At 37.9% G+C, this 27,693-nt stretch overlaps 1 protein-coding gene across 2 annotated transcripts in view; it reads left to right on the top strand.

Moving 5' to 3' along the window:
* The first annotated feature begins 353 nt into the window (after positions 1–353).
* The window catches only part of STX17 (syntaxin 17), a 73,840-nt gene continuing 46,500 nt past the window's right edge, over positions 354–27,693 (top strand). For both annotated transcript variants that reach the window (XM_064291666.1, XM_010587800.3), the window contains exons 1-3: positions 354–408; positions 6,415–6,600; positions 14,992–15,057. In XM_064291666.1, the coding sequence (XP_064147736.1) occupies positions 6,478–6,600; positions 14,992–15,057 (189 nt within the window). In that variant the 5' untranslated portion in view covers positions 354–408; positions 6,415–6,477. The remainder of the gene's footprint in view (positions 409–6,414; positions 6,601–14,991; positions 15,058–27,693) is intronic.

Below are 27,693 nucleotides of genomic sequence, written 5' to 3'. Positions count from 1 at the left end.
TTTTTAATTAAATGTTGATAAGGAATTTAATAAAAAATAACACTTTCTTTAGCTATAATTGACATACAATAAACACACATATGTAAAGAGTACTATTTGATGAGTTTTGACATATGTATACACTTATGTCACAATTTAGTGACACTGACCTTTTTTCTTTTTAAGAATCTAATATAGTTGTGGGTTCCGTGTCGGCAAGGCTGCTTTACCGAAGAAACTCTCAGAAGGGCGAATAAACCGACTCCCAGCCAAGGCAGGGACTGTCCCCGACCCTCTCAGTTTGGCTGGGCGCCCTTGAGGCCGGACGGGATGGGGCGGGGCCCAGTCGGCCAGCCCCTCGCGACGCCCCGCCCCCTCGCGCCCGCGCCTGCGCCGCGCTTCGACCGGCCTCCAGCTCCGGGGAGGGAGGTAAGGGGCTCGCGGGTGGGCGCCTCCTGGGCCTCTGGCCCTTCGGACACCGTGGGCCCTGCGCAGATCTGGCGCGTGGGACAGGCGCCCGGTGGGGAAGCGGGGCAGCAGCGCAGAAGTGCGAGCGCCGTGGGGGCTCCTCTGGGCCGACAGCAGCGGCAGAACCTCACTCAGTTTCATTTTTGGAAGAGCTGTTTGAAACGGGTGTAGGGAGGCCGCACACGGGCGACCGTGATGGCTTCCCGGGGTTGCAGGGTTGAAAGTTTCCGGCGCCTGCCCTGCCGTGACGCACTGTGGGCGTCAGATAGTCAGATCGTCAGGGTCGCTGGCGTCTCGGTCCCGGGACGGGCCAGCGCACCCATTCGCTAATGGGGCGTTTGTTGTGTGTGGCCCTGGTGTGCCGTGGGCGACACTGCGAGGGATGACGCGAGGCGCGGGCGTCGTGGGGGAAGAACTGGGAGTGAAAGGTCGGAGACTGTCAGGGAGGCCAGGAGCTGGTTCTCAAAAGGTCCCTACATCTAACTCCCTCCTTTTTCAAAAGCGAGGTTGGAGGCTCCGAGGAGGTCCAAGGGCCTTGACTTTTCCCTCCAAATTCAGTGCTCTTTGCACCAGCCAGACACACTTGGGGAAATGCCCGAGAAAATCGGGCACCATCAACAAGCGGAAATATATTATCTCTTGGCTGATAAAACGTCATCACTTTTGGAGAAGTGGTATTGGCAGCGATTTTGGACTTTTTCTGGGAAATGGAGTTTTTCACCTATAGATAAAACTTCTTAAGTAATTGAGTTAACCTCTGAGTACTTTTTTCCTCATCGGAATCATGAGTATTGCAGTACTCATACTAGTTGTAAGCACTAAAGGATAAAGTTTGTAAAGCACCTGGCAAAGCCCTGGCACCCCCTCAATGCAAGTATTAGTGCGGTGACTACAGTTTGATTTCTTACGTGAAACATCAACTCCTTACATTTAAAAAACTTTATTTTGAAATAATTTTAGAATTACAGAAAAGTTGCAGAAACAATACAGAATTCTTTACAGCACCCTTAAATTTAATGTAACCACAATACAATGATCATAACCAAGAAATTAACATCGGTACAATACTATTAACTAAACTGTGGCTTTCTTCAGATGTCATCATTTTTTACACTAATTTTTTTTTTTAATCCCAAGATCCTGCACTGTTACGTCTCCTTAGTCTCCTCCAACCTGTACAGTTCCTTTTCCTTTTCCTGTCTTTCATAACCTTTATACTTTTGAAGTTGCTGTCAGGTGCCTTCGAGTTAGTTCTGATTCATAGCAATTCCATGTTCAACAGAACAAAACACTGCTCAGGCCTGCACCATCCTCAAAATCATTGGCTATGTTGGAGCCCATTGTTGCAGCCACTTTGTAAGAGTCCTGGTCAGTTATTTTGTAGAGCATCTCTGAATTGGAGTTTGGTATTTCTCCTTGTTAGATTCAGGGTATGGATTTTTAGCAAAAATACCAAGGAGTATATGTGCCCTTCTCAGTTCATCATGCTGAGGTCCATGATATGATTTACTGCTTGTGGCGTTGACCTTGATCACTTAGTTAAGATGGTGACTGCTAGGATTCTCCAGTGTAAAGTTACTGTTTCTTCCTTTGTAAGTAATTGATTTAAATTATGCAAATATCTTCAAACTTTCATTTGCTAATTTTAGCATCCAATGATGTATCTTGCCTTCAGTAATTATTACTGTGCTGCCCTAATGGTGATTTTCTATTTACCACATTCATTCTTCATTTATTAATTGAAGTTCTTCTCTAGGGAAGAGTAGTCCCTTCTTCTCATTTGTTTATTTGGTCATGGATTTATGTAATTACGGACTCAGTTTTTTTTTTTTTTTTTTCTATTGGTTATAATACTATACCTTTTTTGTTGTTTGCATCCCAAATTGTTCCAGCTTTGGCCATTGGGAGTTTTTTCAGATTCTTCCTGTGCCCTTTTGGTATAACCCTGTCCTTTTTTTGACAGTTTCCTTATTTTCTTGCACCATTAGATGCCTCAGGCTCATCTTCTGTTTTCACTGCCCCAACCCTGGAATCAATTACTTTTCCAAGGACCCGTGGTTTCTTTTATTGGAGATTTGTATTTAGAAACCAAGATCTAGGCATTAGCTGTGCTCATTGCTACTGGAGTATCTTTACTTCTAGGGCCTCGCGGAAGACATTTAAGAAATGTAGATATATATACCAACCCAGGCATACACAAAGATCTATATTTACTTCTCTCTGTCTCTATCTATCTGTGTATTAAAAAAACAAATTCATCCTGATACCTCTGATTCTATACTAGCACCAGAGGGTTCATTCTAGTCTCCTCCCTGCTTATAACTTCTTTCTCTGACAATGAGAAATCTGACTCTTTTTCTACAAAATACTTTCTCTTCTGGTGGCAAAGTGGTTAAGAGCTCAGGCTGATAACCAAGAGGTCTGCAGTTCAGATCTACCAGCCACTTCTTAGAAACCCTGTGGGACAGTTCTGCTCTGTCCTGTAGGGTTGCTATGAGTCGGAATTGACTCCACGGCGCAGAACAACAAGAATACACACATGGGATCACCATGAGTCAGAGTTGACTCAATGGCAACTGTTTTTTTTTTTTTTTAAAGTATACCCATAAAGTAATTTCAGAATTCCTAACCGATACCCCTGTGAGAAGCATATTTTACTAACTACTGTATAGCGTATGAAGTTCTTTTTGTCTTTAGCTTTATAGCAAAACCAAAACCAAACCCATTGCCATCGAGTCAATTCTGACTCATAGTGACCCTGCAGGACAGAGTAAAACTGCCCCACAGGGTTTCCAAGGAGCGCCTGGTAGATTCGATCTCCCGACCTTTTAGTTAGCAGCCATAGCACTTAACCACTATGCCACCAGGGCTTCCAGCCTTATAGTACACTATTAAAATACTGTTTTCCAAAGTTAGTTAGATTATTCCCCACTCCTTTCTGTGTGGTTATGCTATTCATTTGTAAAATAGTTACATTCTTTTTTTTTTTTTAATAGTCTGTATTCCATTTTGGATTTTTTTTTTCTGTATCCTGTTTTTGTTTTTAATTTACATACAGTAAAATTCACTCTGTGGTCTAATTGTATGGATTATGACAAATGCACATGCAGGCAATCCTCAGGTTCTGAATTTAGGACTTAAGACCAACTCATACTTGCCCTTTAATGTTGTGTAAATTTACCCTCACTTTGAAACAATTGAACCAGCCCCTACTGGCAGCAAATACTTCGTCACAATCACCTTCGCTTGCTGCACAAGCAGCTTTTAAATCATCGAAAAGCCTTCAAGCCTTTTCTTGCACTACAGTAAGGCTAAATAAGAGCTGTATGCACCTGCTCTGACTTCCCTACAAATTTGACTTAAACACACTGTAAGGAACGGATGTTGTTCGTAACCCGGGGACTACATGTAGTTAGTGTATTGTATATCTACCACCACTGTCATGATACAGAACAGTCCCACCACCCCAAATATTCCGTTATACTATTTTTTTTAATGGAAAAAGTAGTATAACAACTTCGCAGAAGTTTGGGACATTAGACATTTTTGTGTTTTTTTGTCTGGTCTTCTAAACATTTTACACAGTTGTGGTCTTAATGTCCATTTTTTTTTTTTTTATCCTTCTGTTCCAATTTTCTGACTGAAAAATCAAGAAATGCCGAAATACACTTTCATTCATTATTTGATCACATTTCTGCACCATACTTTGTATATTGAATTAGGACTTCCTGTAACAGCTTAAAACATTATTTGAACTATTTTATGATCACAAGTGCTGTTAAACAACTTGTTTCAATAACATCACCATTTATGCAATTATTTGAATGTTATTATGTTCTATTCTTAGTTTTATACAGGCATTCTATCATAATTTTATAAAAGTAGAATATGGCGGGAAGAAGGGGGAAAAATACTCTCTAGAAGGAGACCAAGTGTTGGGAAAGTGTTTTGGGAGGTTTTGGGGGACAGAATATCTTCCCTGAGAGATAGCCCTTCTGAGATAGGTAGCTGTTTTTCCTTGTGCACAGAAAACTGAAGGGCAGAGTCACGCGAAACTCTAGAAATGCCACTTTTGAAACTCAAAAAAGCAAGTTACTTTAATAGTATAAGGCAACAGTGAAAATAAGCCAAGTTGTAATTGGGGATTAAGTACACTCCACCTTATTAGTGGAAGAGAAGGCAGAGTCATATGAGTTGCATATCAAATGATCCTGAAGGTTTAGAGGCAGAGGGAATGTGAAAGAGCATCTAGACAGAAGGAGCACCATTGCAAAGCTACAAGATATTGGGAGATGCTAGTTGGGTAGATGGGGTAGATCTAATTATGAAGATTGTATTTGCTTGTTTAAATCATTGGGAACTACTGGAGGTTTTTGCTCAGGGGAGTAGCATGTTGCAGTTGGTTTTTAGATATATTAATTGGTGACAGTCAGTGGGAAAAATTGGAGAGGGAAAAGAGTCTAAAGGCAGACCCTGTTGTCATGTGCTGTGCATATTGTGCTTTGTGTGACTGGAGTGGGAAGATTAGATACTCTGAAAAGGGACACGTGAAGAGATACTTTAGTTCAGTCAGCATCTATTGAGTGTCAGGTATGTTCAAAAACATTTTGATAGGAATGGTGGTAGATATAAATATCTTCCTATGGTATATAATCTGTATCATAGAAGAGGCAATATGATAAACTAGGAAACATGAATGTTAGAAAACTGTTATTATTTCTGGCAGAAAACTACTGGTGAAGTACAAAGAACATTTGATTGTACTCTCAGAAAACTCAGGTTCTTATTCCTGTTCTGTTGCTTGTTATTTGTATCTGTACACAATATTAATCACTTTGTGAGAAAAGAAACAGGCAATTTAAAGGGCATTGATGAGAAGAGTTACATATCATATTTGAAGTATATAATTACATAGTCACATTATGATGGCATTAGAAGTGGAGTTTGGTACAAGTTGCTTTTCTTAGCAGCAATGTTAAGAATAAAATCTTTTCTTGGAGTTTTACCATTTGACACCTTTTATAAAAAATGTTATTCCATGTCCAAGATATATTGGGAAATGAAAACTTAGACAATATATTCCTAAAAAAAACCAAACCCATTGCCATCAAGTCAATTCCAACTCATAGTAACCCTGTAGAACAGAGTAGAACTGTCCTATGGGGTTTCCAAGGAGCACCTGGTGGATTCAAGCTGCCGACAGTTTACTTAATAGCTGAGCTCTTAACCACTGTATCACCACAGCTAGTTTTCTTTTTTAAAAAAAATGTATTTATATGCATACATGAAACCAATTGCCATCAAGTTGATTCTGACTCGGTGACCCCATGTATGTCAGAGTAGAACTGCACTCTCTAGGGTTTTCAATGGCTGATTTTTTGGAATTAGTTTGCCAAGCCTTTTTTCTGAGGCACCATTTGTTGTTGTGTGCTGTTGAGTCAATTCTGGCTCATAGCAACACTATAGGATGGGGTAGAACTACCCCATGGGATTTCCTAGGCTGCTATCTTTACTGGAGCAGATTACCAGGTCTTTTTTCCTACAGAGTAGCTGGTGGATTTGAACCACTACACCTTTGTGTTTGCAGCTGAGTGCTTAACTGTCACACCACCAGGGCTACTGTGAGGTACCATACATATATACATATGTAGAAAAATGCCTGGAACGACAGTTACCAAAATTTAAGGAGCAGTTAACTGTGGATGAAGAGAAAATTGTTGGTTTTATTTTATTCCCTTGGCTTATCTATATTTTCTAAGCCTTCTTAAGTTAATAAACATTACTTTTATAAAAGAGAAAAAGGTTTTAGAATAAATAAATGGTTTCATAAAGAAAAACAAGTCACACAAGTTTAGCAGTAAGTTGAATACCTATTTAGAATAAATTGTAAAGTTACCTAATTGTTGGCTTTTAAGAATAATGGAAACTGATTAAAAAAAAATTGTTAAAGAAATTTTTCCCTCTTAGGTTTTTCTACATGAGTGGACAAGACGATTTTTGCAAGTCGAAGTGACATAACATCTTTTTAGGATGTCTGAAGATGAAGAAAAAGTGAAATTACGCCGTCTTGAGCCAGCTATCCAGAAATTCATTAAGATAGTAATCCCAACAGACTTGGAGAGGTTAAGAAAGCACCAAATAAATATTGAGAAGGTGAGCTTTTTCATTTTCTATCACGAGATACAGTTATATAATTGGACGTATGTTTGTTGTGCACTTTAGCTCAATTTAGAATATTAGGTAAGAGACCTTGCTAAAATGTTGTTATTAGGTGCCGTTGAGTCAGTTCCGACTCATAGTGACCCTCTGTACAACAGAACATAACACTGCCCGGTCCCGTGCTATCCCTGCACTCATTGATACGTCTGAGCCCATTTTGATAGCCACTGTGTCAATCCATCTCAGTCTTCCTAGCTCCTATTGATTTAGCAACATGATTCATTTTTTTCAGCAGGTTTTTCTGTACTACAGATGCATTTCTCATATATTCCTTTTTTAGGAAGGGATGTAGAGTTAGACCCCATCCCTTTTTCATTGTACATATCAAACTATTAGGCATATACTAATTAACATACAACCTGTTTGACAGTACACCAGGTGTGAAGGTGGGGACTTGACTTAATTTCATTCATTCCATGATAAGGTTTCTGAACTTTGAATGTGTTTCCATCACTAACTCCTGTCCTCTTCAGGTGCACATATATTAGAGAAGTAAGTAATCATGTGCTGTGAGGGAATTTCATTACTTCATTGCGTCCCTTTGAGGAAAGCCCTAAACTGAGAAACATTGCCTAAAGACCTGTTGAGGAAGTTGGTAGAGGGAGGAAGAACTAGTCTCAGGGACTATGGTGGGGGTTGACCAGGTTGACTCAGACTGGTCAGAGTCTGGAGGAGTGGTTATGACATTTATGGGAACATCAGGTTTATTGAGTAATGGGCATTGATTTAGCAAGTTATATTATCTTATTTGCTGTGAGAGAGGTCAGTAGTATTGAATCGACTCGACGGCACTGGGTTTTTATTGTCTTATTTGCTGTGGGAGAGGTCAGTAGTATTTACTATTTCAAAAGGACTTCCCCAGTATAAATTTTAAGCTGTGTGGCCCTCCATTGATTTTTTTTTTCCAGAGGGGTTGGAAAGGGTATGGTTATAAAGCTTTCAATGTAAATACTATTCATCACCCTCAACTGAGTAGCTTGTACAAGTAAGAAAACTGTCTTTCCCCTATAAATAGTATCTATCTTCTTAGTATTTAATATTTAAGTCCCTTTTAAATAGTATAGAAAATAAATTCCAAGAACATTAAGGTTAAAATTTCAGTGCAAATATGAAGGTACTTCTAGAATTCAGGGTTAGTAATTTGCCGTCCTTTTAATTTCTTTCTTCTTCACCCATAAAAATAAATGAAGCCATGACTCTTAAGTGTAGAGAAAGAGTTGTCTGGTAAGTAGTCATTTTTGTCATGAGTGGAAACAAATTAAAGGGTTCCATGCTTTAGTTAATGAGGGCGGCTGACTCTTTAGCACTATAACAATATAGAAATAGTTTTCTTTTTAGTAATATTTTATTGTGTTTTCAGTGAAGGTTTACACAGCATTTTAGGTTCCCATTCAACAATTTCCACACAGCTTCTTCAGTGACATTGGTTACATTATTCACAATTCATGAACATTCTTATTATTTCTGTTCTTGTTGTTCTGTTTCTGTTAATCTAGTTTCCCTATTCCCTTACATTCTCATCTTTGTTTTAAGTAATTGTTGACTGTTTGGTCTCAAACGGTGATTTTTCAAATAGAGCTGTTTTCTTTTGATTGTTGATCTCAGTGTGGGAGGTTTGACAGGGTGTATTTCAAAATCTTGAGTACATATTAAAGTGTTCACTTACAAAGGGGAGACCAGAATTTGGCAGATGAATTGATTCTGAAAGACAGAAATAGGTGGATTATGACCTACTAATGCCATTTCTTTCCTTTGTTATCTGGCTTTTACCTTTGGCTTGTCTTAGATTTTCCTTTTCTTGTATTCATTCTAAACAAAAGTGCCTGACCTTATTACCCTCAGATCCTAGCCACATGTATCACTCAATCAGACATCAATGGAGAAGCCAGAACCCTGGGGGAAAGGTAGGAAGAGGACAGGTATGATTCGATTAGGTATGCCAGACTTTAATAAGAAAATTATCCCAGGGTTATATTGATGCCTGTCTGCCGGAAGATGTTTCCTTTAACGTTTTGTGAAAATTAAAAAAAAATTATTATTATGCTTTAGGTGAGGGTTTACAGAGCAAATTAGTTTCTCATTAAACAGTTAATACACATACTATTTTGTGACATTGGTTGTACTGTGAAATTTTTTGACAACATCAAAATAATTACAGTTAACAACGTAGGCGATACCGTCTTAGGCCAAGCAGTTAAACTCATAACCCTGTGCCCTGTGCCGTCGAGTCGAAAACTCATACTGATCTATATTTCATGTTCTTAGCCATTCTACTATCTGTAGGATTTCTAGTTTTATTATGAAAGTGGCTTTATATCTATATAAGATTGAATAACATGTTTTAATAGATATGTTAAGGCAGGGTAAAAACATTTAAACATTTCAAAGCTTCTGTGTTCACTCTGGACAAAAGAGTTAAGAACTAAGTTAGGGCTCCAGGTGTCTGACAGTGACTCACTTTCAAAAAGGCATATTCTTCCTGGGGAAAGGGTGTAGAAAGATAAAATATTTATTATGTTGGTCATCAGTCATCCAATATGAATTGAAAAGAAGAAAGTCAGACGGAAGGGAAATTGAAGGTAAGCCTTAGTGGAGTGATTGTGCAACATTGGAGAACAATGAGAGTAGTGTGTTGTGGACACCTGGGACTGTATTCCATAGGTCGGTCCTTCAGCATTACGTTTTATTACACATGATAGACTTGATTAAAGTATAATCCTGAAATTTCAAATGTTGGCATTCGGCTTTCTTGGCTAATGTAAGATAGACTTTAAGCAAGTTGATATGAATGACAAGATAGTAAGCTTGGAACATGATTTCCTCTGTTTCATATTGTAGGGACTTGGGGGAAAACTTATTGTGTAGCATGTATGGTATTAGTATATGGTTAAGGTGCAAGTAACAGAAAACTCCAAAATAGTATGTAAATAAGATAGAGGGTTTTTGTTTTGTTTTCTCTCTGTCATGGTAATGGGGGCAGTTCAGAACTGCAGTGGCCCTCAATAGTCATTAAAGACCCAGGCTTTTTTGATCGTGTTTGCCATCCTCAGCTTGTTTCTGTCTTGCATGTAAGATGGCTACTCAGCTGCAGCCAGCCCATCCACATTCCAGTTAAGATGGTCTAACCAGAAGCGTGTTTCAATTTCTAGCTATTTTTTTCCTCTCAATATTTCTCTCTCTCTTTTTTCTTTTAAAGAGAATCCTGTTCTTGTTTCATAGATAGAAATCATCTCATCTGCCTGTGGTATTAGTTTTTATGTTTTCTTCTTCTTACTTTGTTTTTCCTGAGTCCCCTTTTTTCTTTCTTTCTTTTTTTTTTTTGGTCTCAGTTTGTCACGTTATGGGTTTTCCCGGATGGGAGTGCTAACTGGAAGGTGTGTGTGTGTGTGTGTGTGTGTGTGTGTGTGTTGTAGGTGTGTAGCAGTGTAGTAGTGGGGGCCTTGCTGCCTGGAGGGTTGAACAGATGAGGATCCATTTTAATGGGGAACCACCACCAGATGTCAGTATCTGTAGGTCTTATTAGCTATTCACTTTCCAGAGAGAGCAGTCCTCCAGTCTTCTACCTGTCAGGGTGCTACTGTGTCAGAGGTAGGGGTAGGGAGAGTGAGGAGGGATATAGTATAAATTTTCAACCAGCAGGGAAAAGAGAGTAGGTGGGGAGGAGAGCAGACTCCCTTGCCATTCAGAGATTCCATATCCAGACTCAGTTTTTCTGATGTGGTACTGGGTATCTGATCCCTGCCCTCAGCTGTGTTTGGTGTTCAGGAATCCCAAGCATCTCTAGTTCAGCCCCTCCAGAGGCTGCATCCTGGGGTGTTGTCTTCCACCAAGATTGTAACCTCTTCTACCGCTTCCTGGGCAAGTAAGCGAATAATAATAATAGCAAAAGTGAAAATTGTTTTCAGTCGTTGAGTGCTATGTTTAAGGTTTTATATATATCATATTATTTAACCCTCAGCATTCTTATAGGCTGGATATTATTACTGTCTTCATTTTTTAGGTGGAAAAACAGACTTAAAGTGGTTCAATTACTTACTTGAGGGTCACTATGTTTGTAAATGTGTTAAACTTCTAATATTACGCTTGAAACATAGTGTGCTTCTAATAAATGAATACATATATACAGGCATGGAGCCTGAGATTGCATCAGTTGTTTTAGAAGCCATTTTATATTGCTGGCTCTTTTTATTGGCTTCGTAATCAATTAAATAAAACCCCTAGGACTTTTTTATTTGAACTGCACCTGTTGAGCCTGACCATGCCTATTTCTTTTACTCGTACAGTTGCTCTTTTTAATACTAGGTTCTACACTTATCATTGTTAGGTTTGTTCTTTTTATCATGCAGAATTGTGATCTTTCATCTATGTTAATTATTCCCTCTAGTTATTGTTATCTACAAATGTGGTAATTGTACATTCTTTGTTTTCAAATCATAGTTGGCCAGGAAGGGGACAGAGCACACTGGTATACTGTCACCCTTTTTCTTTCTAAGTCTCACAAATCATCTCTCTAATAATCTAATGTAGAGTTTTCCCAAAGACTTACAGTGTTTTAAATACACTTTCTTTAGTGAAAATTGGGTCAATATTTGCTGGTCTCTAGGAGCTTTTCCAGTTCTCCACAGTTCCTCATAGATAAGCAAAATGTTTCTGTGGTCACATTTGCAGTCTTTTGGTTCACGCAAATGTAATTTCCCTAAGCCTGTTGACTTGAACTCATTTGAAGTATCTAGGTTTGCTCTTTTTTGGTTTTCATTTTCTTCTTAATCTTGTTTATGGTATACTTTTCTATCTGAAGATCATTTTTCTCAATAAAGGTGAAGGTAGAAAAAATAGTTTTGCTTTCTCTCTGACATCTATTAACAACATCTACCCTACCATTTGTCACCTTTCAAACATTGTCTACTATTCAAACTCCAGCTCACTTACTCCCTGTGGAACATGCCTTGATTGATGTCATCCCCAGTCAGAGATAAACACACAATCGTCACACAGACTGTGCAGCAGACCCTAAGGTTCACAGAGTTAATATTCACCATTTTAACCATTCATGGGACAGCTATAAATGCCCATGATCTTTAGAGAGTTGTAATGGTAAAATTTTAATCTTCCTCATAGCGTTATTGTGAGGCTTGATTTCATATGGGGCAGGGGGAGGGGACCTGCATGCAACATTGATTCTTAGCAAGATTTATAGTGACCCGATTTCCTTAACAACAAACAATAGCTGTAATATAACTAGCAAACCAATAGATAGTGATCTCTGATTTAAATGTGTATAATACTTATTACAGTGGTTAAGAGCTACGGCCAAAAGGCCGGCAGTTCAAATCCACCAGCCGCTCCTTGGAAATCCTATGGGGCAGCTCTACTCTGTCCTATAGGGTTTCTATGAGTTGGAATCAACCGGACAGCAACGGGTTAATACTTATGTTATGGTTTATTGTTGGTAAATGAAGATTATTATTGGTAAAAAAAAAAAAAAAAATTGGTTGTTACATAGTGATGTGAATCATAATAAAGATACTTGTGGATTTAAATTGGTAACTCAGCAATACCATTCTAGTACAGTAAATAAAAAGAAAAAGGTATGAATTACAGTATGACAAATTTAGCCAGTGCACCAATACTAATAGAGGTAGAGGTTAGTGGAAAGTACACAGAGGATGAGTTCTTCGTTAGTTTTGGTAACCTTATCAGTTGAGGGATGGCTGAAGGACCTAGATATTGGTAGTTTAAAGAAGAGAAGGCTAGTTCTAATACCAGTCTTAAAATTTCTGAAGGGCTGTCATGTGCAAAAGATTAGACTTATTATATGTGTCTCCAAGGTCAGAAGTGGGACCAGCAGTCAGAAGTTACAAGGAGATGGTTTTGGCTCAGTACAAGAAAGAATTTTCTGACACCTGCTTATAAATGCAACAAGTGCACATCATTTGTAGTGCTAAAAGCTGTCGTTTTCCGATAGTGTCTTGTTCTTTCCTCATGCTTTCAAATGCTTCATTTATATCTTTAATTATTTTAAATATGCATATTTTTTAGTCCCTTTCCAATACTGTAATCTGAAGTTCAACTTAGTTGGTGGGAGTTCTTATTATACTGACTCTTGCTCGTAACAGATTATTTCTTCTTGTGTTTTATAATTTTGGATTGTAAGCTCATGTTTTGTGGGGCTGTATTTGTGGGAACTGTGTGTCAAGGATAAGAGGTCCCTGGGTGGTGCAAATGGTTTGTGCTTGACTACTAACTCAATGGTTGGCAGTTTGAAAGGGTTGAGTTAAGGGTATGTCCCAACAGGATGGGATTTGGATTTGTTTCTGCTGTGCTCCCCAAGACTAATTCAGAGATAACTTTTCAAAATAACATCTTAATTTAGGATTTCCTGGATCTTAAAAGTAGCATGTAAATTTAAACCCTAAACACATATAAGATAGTCATAAGGTTGCCAATTCTCAGGAGAGACTCCTTTATTTTGACCAAGAACCCAGAGCAAGACAAGGTTTTTTTATTGCCTCCCTGTATTATCAGTCAAAATAAAAAGTTTCTCCTCATTTTTTAGCACATCCTTTTTCTGAGCATATAGCCCTACATGGATCCTAGCTTTCTATCGGAAATCTAAATTCCAGTGCCCCACCTCTTTTAGGCCAAAGGTTTCATCTGTTGTCTTCTTGTGGCTTTTAAAAACTTGGTTTTAAGACCTGCAACGTCATTCACCCCCAACCCCTCCTCCTGGTAATTAGTAGCTGCAGCATTGGTTCAAGTTTACTGCTCTGACATTTCGTTCCATCTTAGTTTTTGATCTGTGAGGATTTTCGCAAGGTTCATGTAAGCACAACTTTGTATTTAAGAGGGTGTTTATTTCTAGGAATTTTATAGCAGGAGGGAGGATTTCAGTTTATTTTACCTGTTACATTGCCAGAAACAGAAGTCAAGACTGGATAATTATAAAGATGCTATAAAGAAGATTACTGCAATTTATAGAACAAATGTATATGCTTGCCTGCTGCAGTCCTCTAACATCAGGAAATGTGAGGATAATCACCATCAGCCCAAAGCCGATTCCTATGAGATGGAGGTCAGAGTACCTCCCCTCTCCAATCTTTTTAACCAATTCTGCCACCAGCCGTCCCTCCCGTGGCACTCTCTACTTTTCTGCTGGGTTTGATAATTTGGTGCAATGGCCACACAGAACTTACTGGCCATACTCACAATTATGGGGTTTATTAGGGAAGTAACAGGTTACAACTCATGATCAGGATCCACTTGGAAGTAACAAGAACAGCTCAGGAGGCAGGCTACAGTGTGTCAGTAAGGACAGCTTCCAACCGAGAGTCCTCAATTCCTTCTCAGCCATACCCGCAAGGCAGTCTGTGCTTGAGCCTCTGTCACTGGCCTATGCCCTGCTTGAGCAAGTATTATAGCTCTTTAGCTCCCCTGATAAGTGCTTGGAGGCACCCAACTCTGCCAAGAAGCCTCCTGCGCAAAGGCACCAAGCTCACTCGTTCTCTGGGTTGGCAAGTCCACTGCAGCCATCTGCTGGTCCTGTGCTGCTGCCATCTTGTGTTGCCTCTAGTGTTACAGCTCTCTCTATCTCCTGGGGCTAGGAGGTTCTTGGCACAGGGGCCCTGGGTCCACAGGACGAGCTTCACTTCCAACTCTTCTTGATGTTAGGGGGGTGCCCCTCAACCACTGTGGGAGTGGCTGTTTTAAGCCTAGCAGGATGGTAAAACTGACCAATCCTCTTGGTAGGCCACAGGCACCTTATTTGCATAGTCACCATCCAATCCCTGCAAGAGTTTTACACACCTTATCTGCATAGTCCCAGCCAGTCATTTTGTGGGAGTTACAAGACCATGGCTAGAAAGACCATATAAAAGCAATTCGCTGCATTGCATCTGCTGCATGCCAGGCCCCAAGCCGGGTGTTAGAAACGCAGTGGTGAGTGAAATAGACATAGCCCCTACCTTCTTGAAGTTCAGATTTGAGTGAAAGGAGACGTGTGAAATAGTTACATGAATATACAGCTATATGTAACTGCTCAATTCAGCTCTAGTTGAGTGTTCCCTGGTTTGATTTATCTTTGTGGACTTTCCAATTAAATCTGGTAGGGTAGATACATGAGGCTTAATATGCCCTAAAAGAAAGACCAAATATCTAGTCTCTAGGTACATCTTGAAACCTTATCTTATTAAGTTTAGCTGCCACTACTAAGTTACTTTCTTTAGCTGCTATGTTTAAGTTTGGGTAGGTGAGTAAGAATTTTGTGGTAAATGCAACTAATCACGTTAGTGATAAAGAATTCAATATTTTTTCTTTTCTTTTATATAGTATCAAAGGTGCAGAATCTGGGACAAGTTGCATGAAGAGCATATCAATGCAGGACGTACAGTTCAGGTAAGGATGTTATATTGTTTCTGGTAAATCACTATGAAAAAGACAGCCTTAAAGTTTTGCTAAAATAGATACCCGGGTAGCTGAATCCTTTCACACGTATTTGTAACTATTTCCTTAAGGATGCATTTCTAGCAGGAGTTACTGGACAAAATCTCATGCATATTTTTAAGGTTTTTATTCATATTACCAAATTTTCCTCCAGAAATAATACATCAACTTATACTTCACAATCAGTGCATTTTTCCCCAAAACCTTACCAACAATACTGATATTACCCATTTTCCAAAGTTTTGCTAATTGGTAGGTTAAAATAATGCTCCTTTATTGTTTCAGTCTGGATTTTTTGTTGTTGCTTTAACGGCAAAAGCTTTTTTCATATGCACCTTGGATATTAATATTTATTTTGTGAATTGTCTGTTCTTGTCCCTTGCATATATTTTCTTATGCTGCTGTCTTTTGTAAGAGATTATTTGAAGATACTGATCTTCTGTCTATAACATGTGTTGTAAATATTCTTTGTCAATTAATTATTTTAAATTAATTTTTAAAAAATAATATCTTTACATAGCTTAAAAACCTAAATACAGTTAAAAGACAGATAGTGCCTACCCTTCTCTATCTCCAAGTCCTACTTAGAAGAAACTTCTGGCCATTTTCCCCAGTATTTACCTCCTAATTCCTAAATGCCATGTGTAGCCTGGTGCTTCTTGATTAATCAGATTCGGGCATTATCTCTTCATTTCTTACTATGGTAGATAGAGAACTTTCCTTACAGCTCTCCTACTTCCCTTTCCCTATGTAATTACATACATTACAATTTCTGGTTAAAATGGTAATTGTTGTTGTTGTTAGGTGCCGTCGAGTCAGTTCTGACTCATAGTGACTGTATAGAACAGAGTAGAACTGCCCCGTAGGGTTTCCAAGGAGCAGCTGGTGGATTTGAACCGCCAGCCTTTTGTTTAGCAGCCGAGCTTTTAACCACTGCACCACCAGGGCTTCAAAGTAGTAATTAGTATCTTATTATTTTGATTATGAAGATACTGTTTCCTGCTAATCCAAATAGTGAGATACAGTACAGCTCTTTGCTTTCTCTGAGGTTAATAATAACTTGGGTTTTTTTTTTAAATTACCTGGCTTTCTGTTATTCGTGGTTAATTTTTTTTTTTTGTAAATATACCTCTGCCACATGGTATCAACAATAGTTTTCTTTTTCATAATCATATGTTCAAATACATTGATTCCACCCTTTATCCTGAACACCTCCCTCCTGAAGCCCCTCTTCTTCCAGTTCCAATATATGAACTTGCTCTCCAGGCTTGTTGTGCAGCTGCTGTTATGGAACTTTCCTTAGCTGTTCCTCTGTGTTGGATCCCGTTTTTCATGGATAGTATATCTTCCTCATTTTTGATTTACTCTGTTGTTTTATTAGGGTACATCCTTTAGTAACTTTCTTAGTATTGGTACCTTGGAGGTAAAGTTTTGTGTCTGAAAAATACGTTCATTCTCCCCTCACATGTGATTACTAAGTATAGAATTCTTGTTGGAATTCACTTTCAATTTTTAAGGTTTTCTAGTTTTTTTAATGTTGCTCTTAAAAAAACTGACATCTAAGAGCCCAAGAGACAGAAAGGGCCACATGAACCAGAGACCTTCATCACCCTGAGACCAGAAGAACTAGTTGGTGCCCGGCCACAATCGACGACTGCCCTGACAGGGAGCACAACAGAGAACCCCTGAGGGAGCAGGAGATCAGTGGGATGCAGACCCCAAATTCGCATAAAAAGACCATACTTAATGGTCTGACTGAGACTAGAGGAATCCTGGCAGACATGGTCCCCAAACCTTCTGTTGGCACAGGACAGGAACCATCCCCGAAGACAACTTATCAGACATGAAAGGGACTGGACAGTGGGTAGGTGAGAGATGCTGATGAAGAGTGAGCTAATTATATCAAGTGGTCACTTGAGACTGTGTTGGCATCTCCTGTCTGGAGGGGGAATGGGAGGATAGAGAGAGTTGGAAGCTGGCAAAATTGTCACAAAAGGAGAGACTGGAAGGGCTGACTCATTAGGGGGAGAACAAGTGGGAGTACGGAGTAAGGTGTATATAAACTTACATGTGACAGTCTGACTTGATTTGTAAACGTTCACTTGAAGCTCAATAAAAGTTAATAAAAAAAAACAAAACAAAAAAAACTGACATCTGATTTCCTAGTCTTTGTGTAGGACCTGTTTTTTTTTCCCCCTTTGGGAGCTTTTGTGGTCTTCTGTTTATCCCTAATGTTCTGAAATTTGATGATGATATGCGTTGTGTTGGGCCTTTTCAAACATAAAGATTCATATTCTCTGTTTGGGGGAATATTCTTAAATTATTTATTTGATAGTTTATTTCTTTGCATTTTCTCTCTGCTCCTTTTTTTTTTTTTTGGATCTTTTATTGCAAGGAACAACAAACTATGGCTTATAGGCCAAAACCGCCCCATATATTTATATATTGTCTTTGGCTGCTTTCACACTACAATGACAGGCTTAAATCGTTGTGACAGAGACCGTGTGGTTCACAAAGCCTAAACTATTTACTGTCTGGTCCTTTACAAAAAAAAGTTTGCCAATTCCTGTTCTATTGAATGTTAGAACTGTTTATCTAATTTTCTTTTTCTGGAAGATTTCCTCAGCTTTATCTCCAAATCTTTTTACTGAATTCTTTATTTCTGCTATTATGTTATTTAATTTTCCAGAGCTTTTTCTTGCTCACTTTTCCTTTTTCCACAGCAGTTTGTCTGTGGATGTAATGTTGTTGTTGTTGTTAGGTGCCATCGAATAGGTCCCGACTCATAGCAACCATACGTACAACAGAACAAAATGCTGCCCGGTTCTGTGCCATCCTCACAATCGTTATACTTGAGCCCATTGTTGCAGCCACTGTATCAATCTCTCTTATCAAGGGTCTTCCTCTTTTTCATGACCCTCCTCAGGACCAAGCATGATGATCTTCTCCAGGAACTGCTCCCTCCTGATAACCTGTCCAAAGTATGTGAGACAAAGTCTCACCATCCTCGCTCCTAATAAGCATTCTGGCTGTACTTCTTCCAAGACAGATTTGTTTGTTCTTCTGGCAGTCCATGGTATATTCAGTATTCTTCACCAACACCATAATTCAGAGGCATCGGTTCTTCTTTGGTCTTCCTTATTGTCTAGCTTTCACATGTATATGAGGTGATTGAAAATACCATGGCTTGGGTCAGACGCACCTTAGTCCTTTAAGTGACATCTTTGCTTTCTAACACTTTAAAGAGATCTTTTGCAGCAGATTTGCCCAATGCAAAATGCGTCATTTAATTTCTTGACTGCTGCTTCTATGGGTGTTGATTGTGGATCCAAGTAAAATAAAATCCTTGACAATTTAAGTATATTCTCTTATTTATTATGATGTGGCTCTTGGATCCAGTTGTGAAGATTTTTGTTTTCTTTATGTTGAGGTGTAATCCATACTGAAGGCTGTGGTCTTCCAGCTTCATCAGTAAGTGCTTCAAGTTCCCCTTACTTTCAGCAAGCAAGGTTATGTCATCTGCATATTGCTGGTTGTTAATGAGTCTCCCTCCAATCCTGCCACATTTTTCCTCATACAGTCCAGCTTCTCAGATTATTTGCTCAGCATGCAGATTGAGTAAGATACAACCCTCACGCACACCTTTCCTGACTTTTAGCCACGCAGCATACCCGTGTTCTGTTCAAACGACTGCCTCTTGGTCTAAATACAGGTGCTTCAGGAGCACAATTAAGTGTTCTGGAATTCCCATTCTTTGCAATGTTATCCATAATATGTTATGATCCACACAATTGAATGCCTTTACATAGTCGATAAAACACAGGTAAATAGCCTTCTGATACTCTCTGCTTTCAGCAAGGATCCTTCTGACATCAGCAATGATATCCCTTGTTCCATATCCTCTTCAGAATCCGTCTTGAATTTCCAGCAGTTCCCGGTCGATGTACTGCTGCAGCCTCTTTTGAATGATCTTCAGCAAAATTTTACTTGCTGTGATGTTAATGATGTTGTTCTATAATTTCAGCATTCTATCGGATCACTTTTCTTTGGAATGGGTACAAATGTGGATCTCATAGATGTAATAGTGATATACCTCTAGATACTGTTGCTTGGAGGTACCCCCAAGGAAAAGGTCAGCTTTCCAAACCATCTTTAAGTAAAACCACCAGGAGATAAGTAATAACCTTTTTTTTTTTTTTTTTTAATGCTTCCATGTAATAGTGTCTTCTCTCTGAAGCACTAAAAAAAAAAAAAGCTTATTATCTCCTGGTGGTTTCCCTTAAAGGTGCTTTGGAAAGCTGGCCTTTTCCTTGGAGGAACCTCCAAATAATAGTACGTAGAGGTTGTTTTAGTTTAGTTTTCTAAAGAAGAATCCTCATTCTTTTCCTAAGGCAGGTAGATGCTTATTTTCCAGAGTTATAGAAGCAGGTCAGGTGAAAGCTGCTGGGCTTCCATTTTTCAGTACGGACTTTCACATAAATTCCTGTTTTTAGCACTATGCCTGGTGTTCCTGAATCTAGAGCCTGTTTCAGCACGGAGTGCGTATCTGGCCCTCTGCCGTATAGTGAATAGATTGGGACAGAATGAAATGAATGCACGAGGTCATTTAGGAGGGGTTTTTTACAAAGGTCCAGGCAATAGATGTGAGTAGTTTAGAGGTAGTGCAGATGGAGAAAAACAGATTGATTTGAGATTTAGATGGAAATTCGACTTCTCTCTCTATAAATGCATTTTACTGCTTGTTAATTAGATTATAGGCCTAAAGAGCAGAGACCATGTCTCTGCTGTTTATACATTTCATAGTACATTGTGCCCAGTGTTTATTAAATTGTACTAACCATGTTAATGTCAATGAGATTATTATAAATTGGATTTCTTACTGTCTTCACTGTTTAATATATCATTGAAAATCACTTATGATTTTCTTGAGATGATTGTGGTTACGATCAAAGTGTTTGTTTACTGACTTTTAACAATATGTATGTTTGAATTGTTGACCTCCATCTGGCACAAAAGATTTATGTGAGCCATTAAAATAGTGAGATTGAAACAGTTGTTAGATGATGGTATCTAAGTTTTATTCATGTCTGCTCTGAGTTTTGTGTATAGGCTGATCCTTGCTAGCTGGAATCGAGTTGATGGCAATGGGTTTGGCATTTTTTGGTTTGCTAGTTTGTGTAAGACTTATTTGGGACAGTTTCCTAAGCAGTTATAGATTTTCTGTATCTGTCATTAGTGAATTTATATAGTAAGAGCTGTTATCCGATTTTGTATTTTTGTCTTTAAGCTCTTTTACGTCTTTGCTTTTGTGGATTTTTTCCTTTTATCTTTTTAAATATGGTATTTGATACATACAAAAGAATACATTAAATATGTAAGATATGAAGTATACATTATAAAATATAATTAATAACAGCGAACCTACCATCCAATCAAAACTAGACCATTACCAGTGCTTTGTATTATCTGCTTATGTGCTCCTCCTCATACCATCCATTTGCAAACTTCAGAGGTAACCAGTGTCTTGGCTTTTGGACTATCATTCCCTTCTCTTTTTATTTTTTTAAATTTTTGTTGTGCTTTAAGTGAAAGTTTACAAATCAAGTCAGTCTCTCACACAAAACTTACATACACCTTGCTACATACTCCCAATTGCTCTCCCTGTAATGAGACAGCCCACTCCCGCCCTCCACTCTCTCTTTTCGTGTCCATTTCGCCAGCTTCTAACCCCCTCCACCCTCTCATCTCCCCTGCAGACAGGAGATGCCAACATAGTCTCAAGTGTCCACCTGATCCAAGAAGCTCACTCCTCAGCAGCATCCCTCTCCAACCCATTGCCCAGTCCATTCCCTGTCAGAAGACTTGGCTTTGGGATTGATTCCTCTCCTGGGCCAACAGAAGGTCTGGGGGCCATGACCACCGGGGTCCTTCTAGTCAGACCATTAAGTCTGGTCTTTTTCTGAGAATTTGGGGTCTGCATCCCACTGCTCTCCTGGTCTCTCAGGCGTTCTCTGTTGTGTTCCCTGCCAGGGCAGTTATCGGTTGTAGCCAGGCACCATCTAGTTCTTCTGGTCTCAGGCTGGTGTAGTCTCTGGTTTATGTGCCCCTTTCTGTCTCTTGGGCTCATAATTACTTTGTGTCCTTGGTGTTCTTCATTCTTCTTTGATCCACGTGGGTTGAGACCAATTGATGCATCTTAGATGGCCACTTGCTAGCATTTAAGACCCCAGATGCCACTCTCCAAATCCCTTCTCTTTTTAAAAGAATACCCACTGCCGTCGAGTCGATTCTGACTCATAGCGACCCTATAGGACAGAGTAGAACTGCCCATAAATAGTTTTATCTAATGTGTATGTGTCCTTTAACAATATATTGTTTAGTTTTGTTTGATTTGAGCTTCATAAAAATGCCACGATTGTCTATGAAGTCTTCTGGGACTTGCTTTTGTTCACATAATGTTTCTAAGATTTGCTCATGGTGCTTGTAGCTATAGTTTATTCATTTTGGCACTTAATATCAGCTGTTAATGAGTACCAATCCCAAAGTCATTCTTAATTTTTTTAATCTGAAAATATATATATTTTTTAATCTGAAAATATTTTTATTAACTCAGGAGATAGAGAGTGGAGTACTGCACTTCATGTCTGTATAGTAGGTGCTCATTGGATATTTGTTGAACAAATGGATGAAGACTTTTTTCTCCTTTGATTTTTACACCTTCTGGTGGTCCGGTTAATATTTCTTAAGATGTATATATTCTTTTTGGTGCCTTTTATGTTGAAATAATAAGTGTTAATTCATTACATTGCTATCAATAACTTAGTGCAGTAGTTAGGTGATACAAGAATAGTCCGGATTTATTTTAATTAAATAGTTATGACTGTGGAGCCCTTAATAATAAATTATATGATGTCTAGAATGTGTTTACTCTGAGCTGTTTAAATGTTTACCAGTGGACTTGTGCTCTTGTGTTTGTAAAGAAATCAGATTAATTATTATGATACCAAATGTTTTCTGCTGTACACAATTTGCTCTCAAAATTACATGTTGTAAAAACACATTAGGAATCCTTAAATCAATATTGAACAAAGGCAAATATATGCATAGTCACTCTTCTTTTAATCATTAAATACACAATTAGGAATTTTTTCAGAATTTTCAATTAACTGAGAATAATTACATTTTACAGTTTTCATCAGTATAGATAAGTATATATTTGAATATATCTTTTTTCTTTAGACAGAAATTTGCTGACATTTCTGAAAAAAGGAAAATGTCATAACTAGTTATTGGATTTGGTTATGAAATGAGAGAGAGAGCTCTTTTAAATACTGAACTAGTATACTTTCTTTTTTTAACTGAGTTCACCGATTATAGAATGATTAAGTTAACTTGTGGATATTTCTGAAGTTTTTCAGAATTTGGCATAATACTTGCCTTCCTGACCTGACTGTTAGTAGAACATTTGAACATTTACTATGTTCTAGACACTGAGGATATAGCTGTGAACAAAACAGAAAGAAATCCTTGTTCTCGTAGAACTTATGTTCTGAGGGTGGTAAATGAAGAGAGCAGAGACAATTTGTTTTTAAGTAACTAAATATACACTATGTTAGATAGTTATTAATGCTGTGAAGAAGAGTAAAGCAGGTTAAGGAGAAAAGAGAATCACAGAAGGTGACGAGTGTTCTTTTACATAGGATAGTTGTGGAAGATCTGATATGATGACATTTGACCAGATACCTGAAGGAAGTAAGGGCATAAACCATGGGGAATAGGGTTTTCCAAGCAGAAGGAAAATCAAGTGCAAAGAATCTGAGGCAGGAGGATGCCTGGCATATTCAAGGAATAGTAAGGAAGTCAGTGTGGCTGGTGTGAGCAAGGAGTGTTAGGGGATGAGGTCAGCGAGGACAGCTCACTTGTAGGTTGTGGTGACTTATAGTTGGGTAGAAAGCTGTAATGTTTAAGCAGCCAATCATTCTTTTAAAGCAATTTAAATATTAAGGGAAAAAATCTTAAGTATTGCCGATATTGTTTCCATTTCTGATGTTTTTCATTCCTTTGCATAGATCCGTATTTCCATCTGGTATCATTTTCCTTTTGCCTCAAGGACTTCCTTTAACATTTCTTGGGGTTCAGTTCAGCTGGTGATGAATTCTTTCAGCTTTTGTGTCTCCGAAAATATATATTTTTTCTTCTTTAAAAGAAATTTTTGCTGGGCAAAATGAGACTAAATGGGCATACCAGCTCAGGGGCAAGGACAAGAAGGCAGGAGCAGACAGGAAAGCTGGTAATGGGGAACCCAAGGTCGAGAAGGGGAGTGTTGACATGTCATGGAGTTGGCAGCCAATGTCCCCAAACAATATGTATATTGTTTCATGAGAAACTGATTTGCTCTGTAAACCTTCATCTAAAGTACAATAAAGAAAAAAAATTATTTTGCTGGCTGTAGAATTCTACATTGCTTTTTTTTTTTTTTCTTTAAGGATGTACTTTAAGGCTGTTATTCCCCTGTCTTCTCACTTGCGTTGTTTCTGATGAGAAATCTACTTCATTCTTATCCTCTTCAAGACCCATGGGACGAACAGTATCCTGTCCACTTTTTATGTCTCTGGAGTTCTTTGCAAAGGGGGTAGCCAGATTTTAAGGCATTTAGCCTCAAATTGGGAGCATTTGCGTGAAATGCGTGAACCTCATTTTTGTGTAGATTGAGCATTGTCTTAGATGACATCTCTAAGATGCATGAGTTTTCTAAACTTCTGACACGTTTGCCTTTATTTCTGTGAGATAAGCTTCCTCACTACGTTTCCCAGTTCTGTGTCTTGTGAGAATGTACTTATCATGAGAATAAACTATTGCCGGTCTTCATTCATAGTGACCATTTTCTCCTTTATGCCATTCTTTCTTTCCAGGTGTTACTGGCTCCCTTCTTTTGTAGCTCCTGAACAGTAAATAATGCCTTTCCAATGAGGAATAATGCATTGCAGTGGTAATTTTTCAAGAGATTGGAACTCCTGTAAGTTATTCTTACCCTGTAGCCAATCTTAGGGCCCAATCATTGCTTCCTCATGTAGTAGGTGGAATGCATGGATGTGAAGAGCTCTGCAGTATTCCAGGGCAGCTGTTTGTGCTTCTTAGCTATTAGTATAATGAAGGATACATAGCAGTGGTAGTTTTCCTGAGATTCAAATTCCTTTGGTTGTATTTATTTTGCCTAGTACAGCTTTTGCAGTAATGGAGAAAGCATCGTAGTGGTAATTTTCCTGAGATAAAAAAATCCCTTGGCTTTGTTTTTTTAGGCTATAAGCACTGCTTTTGCAGTATACATTGTGCCATGTTTTGAGACGTTTCATGAAAAATAATAAAAAGGCTAAGAAGAAGTTGACTAGAATAAAATGCATGTGCAATTATTGCCAGGTGTCTTCATATTTTACCTCCTGTTTTGCAAATTTTCCAGAAATGAAATTTTAAAAATTAGAAAAATGATTTTATCATTGACTTATATCTGCAGGATTTATGTCATCCGAGGACCACTAGGACACATGGGATCCCAGATAATGGGTATCAAAATCCATACCTCGTAACAAAAATTCTGAATTGGTCCTTTAAGCATGGCTTCATTAGTGAAAACACATAGTGTCAACAAAAAATTCAAAGGAGAAAATAATTGGGTCTTGAAAGGGTTCAATATATTTTAAAGCAATTTAAATATTAAGGGGAAAAAATCTTATATATTTGCTGGTGTCATTTCCATTTCTGATGTTCTTCATTCCTTGGTGTAGATCCATATTTCCGTCTGGCATCGTTTTCCTTTTGCCTATGGACTCCCTTTAACATTTCTTAGGATTCGGTTCAGCTGGTGATGAATTCTTTCAGATTTCGTATCTCTGAAAATATATTTTTTTCACTTTTGTTTTTAAAAGAAATTTTTGCTGGTTATAGAACTCTACATTGACTTTTTTTTTTTTTTTTTTAAGAAGTTACTTTAAGGCTGTTTCACTGTCTTCTCATTTGCATTGCTTCTGATGAGAAATCTTCCTTCTTTATTTCTTTTTTCCTCTGGCTACTTTTAAGATTTTGCCTTTATCACTGGTTATAAGCACTTTAATTATTATGTGCCTTAGTGTTTTTTTTTTTTTTTTTTCAGTGTAGTTTTTTATTTTATGGGTTCTTGTGCTCTGGGTTTATAGTTTGCATCAAATTGGGAAGTTTTTTGATCATTATATCTTCAAATATTTTTTTGTATATCACAGCTTATGGATGTCTTTTTAAAATTTTTAGATTCTTTTTTCTCTCTTTTTCATTTTTGGATAGTTTTTGTTGATATGCCTTTATCTTCATAAATCTTATCATCAACAATGATCTAATTAATTAATAACAATTAATCTGCTACTAATCTGTCCAGGGTGTTTTTCATCTCACATATTGTAGCTTTCATCTACAGAATTTCATTTTGGGGTCTTTTTTATATCTTTCATGTCTCTACTTAACTTTTTTAACATATGGGATATAATTATAATAACCTTTAATGTTCTTCTCTGCTTATTCTAATATCTATGTTAATTCTGGCTAAGTTTCAATTGATTGATTATTCTCCTTATTATAGGTCATGTTTTCCTGTTTGTTTTGTATGCCTGGTGACCTTTGATTGGGTGGTCTTTACCTTGTTGGGTGCTGGATATTTTTATGTTCATGTAAGTCTTCTGGAGATTTGTTCTGAAATTTAGTTTAATTACTTGGAAACAGTTTAATGCTTTTGGATCTTTTATGATTTGTTAGCCTCAGCCTGAGTCTGATTATTACCCACTACTGCGGCAAAATATTTCTGAGTGCTCTACCCAGTGCCTCATAAGTTAAGAATTTTTCTAGTTTAGCAAGTGGGAACAGGTACTGTTCCCAGCTCTGAGTGAGTGCTGACACTGGTCCTCTAATCTTTTCAGATGGTCCTTCCCTCAGGCTTGGATAGTTTCTTTACACACATGCTCTGTGCAACACTCTTCTCTTGGGTACTCCAGTACTCTGTTCTGCAAACTCTGCTTGCCTTGTACAGAAGGGGAAATCCATCTATTACTATGGGTTTTTTTTTTTTTTTTTTAATAATATTTTATTGTGTTCTCAGTGAAAGTTTACATAGCAGATTAGGTCCCTGTTCAATTTCTGTTCAAATTGTTCAGTGACATTAGCTATTATTATGTTTTGAAACTGCAAGGAATACTTTCTTCTTTGGGATAAGAAAACATTAGCGTTAAAAAGGATTTTGTGATCGAATTCTGAAACTAAATGAGAGAGTTGGGAATTGTTACAACTGTAATAATCCACTTAAGAACGTTAACTTCTCTTTTAAAGGAACCTGATCCCCTAGCCTTTTCTCCAGCATGTGGAGGTTGTTGAGAACACCTGAATCTCACTTCAGACATTCTGATTCAGTAGATTTTAGACCTCATTTGGAAAGATACTGCTTTGCAGAGAGTCTACTCCAGTTCCATTGGTAGCATGGATGCACACAAATAATAGCAGCCATGGGACATGTAGAATTAAAATGTGACTTTCATGAGTTTACGTAGAGAAACATAGAACACTTAAGTGCTCTACTTTTTAATTTTTTTTTAGAAGAGCATTTTAAAAGGTGGAAGCAATAGAAAAGAGGAAATGAAGAGGAGAGTAAAAAAGCAAGGATAGTGAAACAAAGTTAGGAGAAAAGATTAGGGAGAGAAGCAAGGTCAGGTAGAGAATGGAAGAGAAGATAGAAGAGGAGATTCCAAAATAAATGCTATTAGAAGGTAAAGTGTTTTAGGTTATTGAGGGCTTCAGAGGGGCTTATAACTTAAATTTTGTCTTTGAAATATTCATGAGCCGATTAATCAGGATTTAGGATCCTTAACCTCAACTCTGAATTGCATAGATACTGTAGAACCTCAGGTCAATTAAAAAATTGCATCTACAAGATTAAATCTAAGACGCCATCAGTTGTAACACATACCATTTTTTTGTGTTCCCCAAGAAAGAAAAAGTGTTGCCAATTAACTATGACACAGTGCTTTCTTATCACCTAGTTTAAGAAGCATCTGAATTTTGGAGATGTTAAACTAGAAAAAATATTGTCTTAAAATTGATAAAATATCATATTTAGAAGGCTCATACCCTGCCTCTCTGACTTTTCCCAATCTATTCTTTCTATTTAATATGCTCTGTTTTCCCAACATTATCTTTCAGGAACAGCTTAAATCTCACCTCCTTCATGAAGCTATCTAGATCCTTACAGTAAGATATGTTTCAGATTTCTTTTGAAGATGTTTTTTATGCCCTTTTCTATTTTTATTATTTCTTCTTAATATTTTTGCAGTATCAAAATAGGAGTTAAGTAGTTCTGTTTTCCCTGCATCATCTGTTAACATTATACCATCTGCCCCAAGCGGTAGGCCTGAACCTTCTCGCTTGTTCTTTTTGCTCTACATGTATTTTTTTTAAATCTTTTTTATTGTTCTTAACATTTTCACCAGCCTCCGCGCATTCTGGGCTCTTACGTTTCTTACATGATTCTCCTTGTTTCACACCAGTCTTTCCTATTCATCCATCATCATATGTCTT

Source organism: Loxodonta africana, chromosome 9 (assembly GCF_030014295.1).
Source record: "Loxodonta africana isolate mLoxAfr1 chromosome 9, mLoxAfr1.hap2, whole genome shotgun sequence".
NCBI lineage: Eukaryota > Metazoa > Chordata > Mammalia > Proboscidea > Elephantidae > Loxodonta > Loxodonta africana.
The sequence above is the reverse complement of the archived record's forward strand: the minus strand, read 5'-3'. Positions and strand labels throughout refer to the sequence as shown.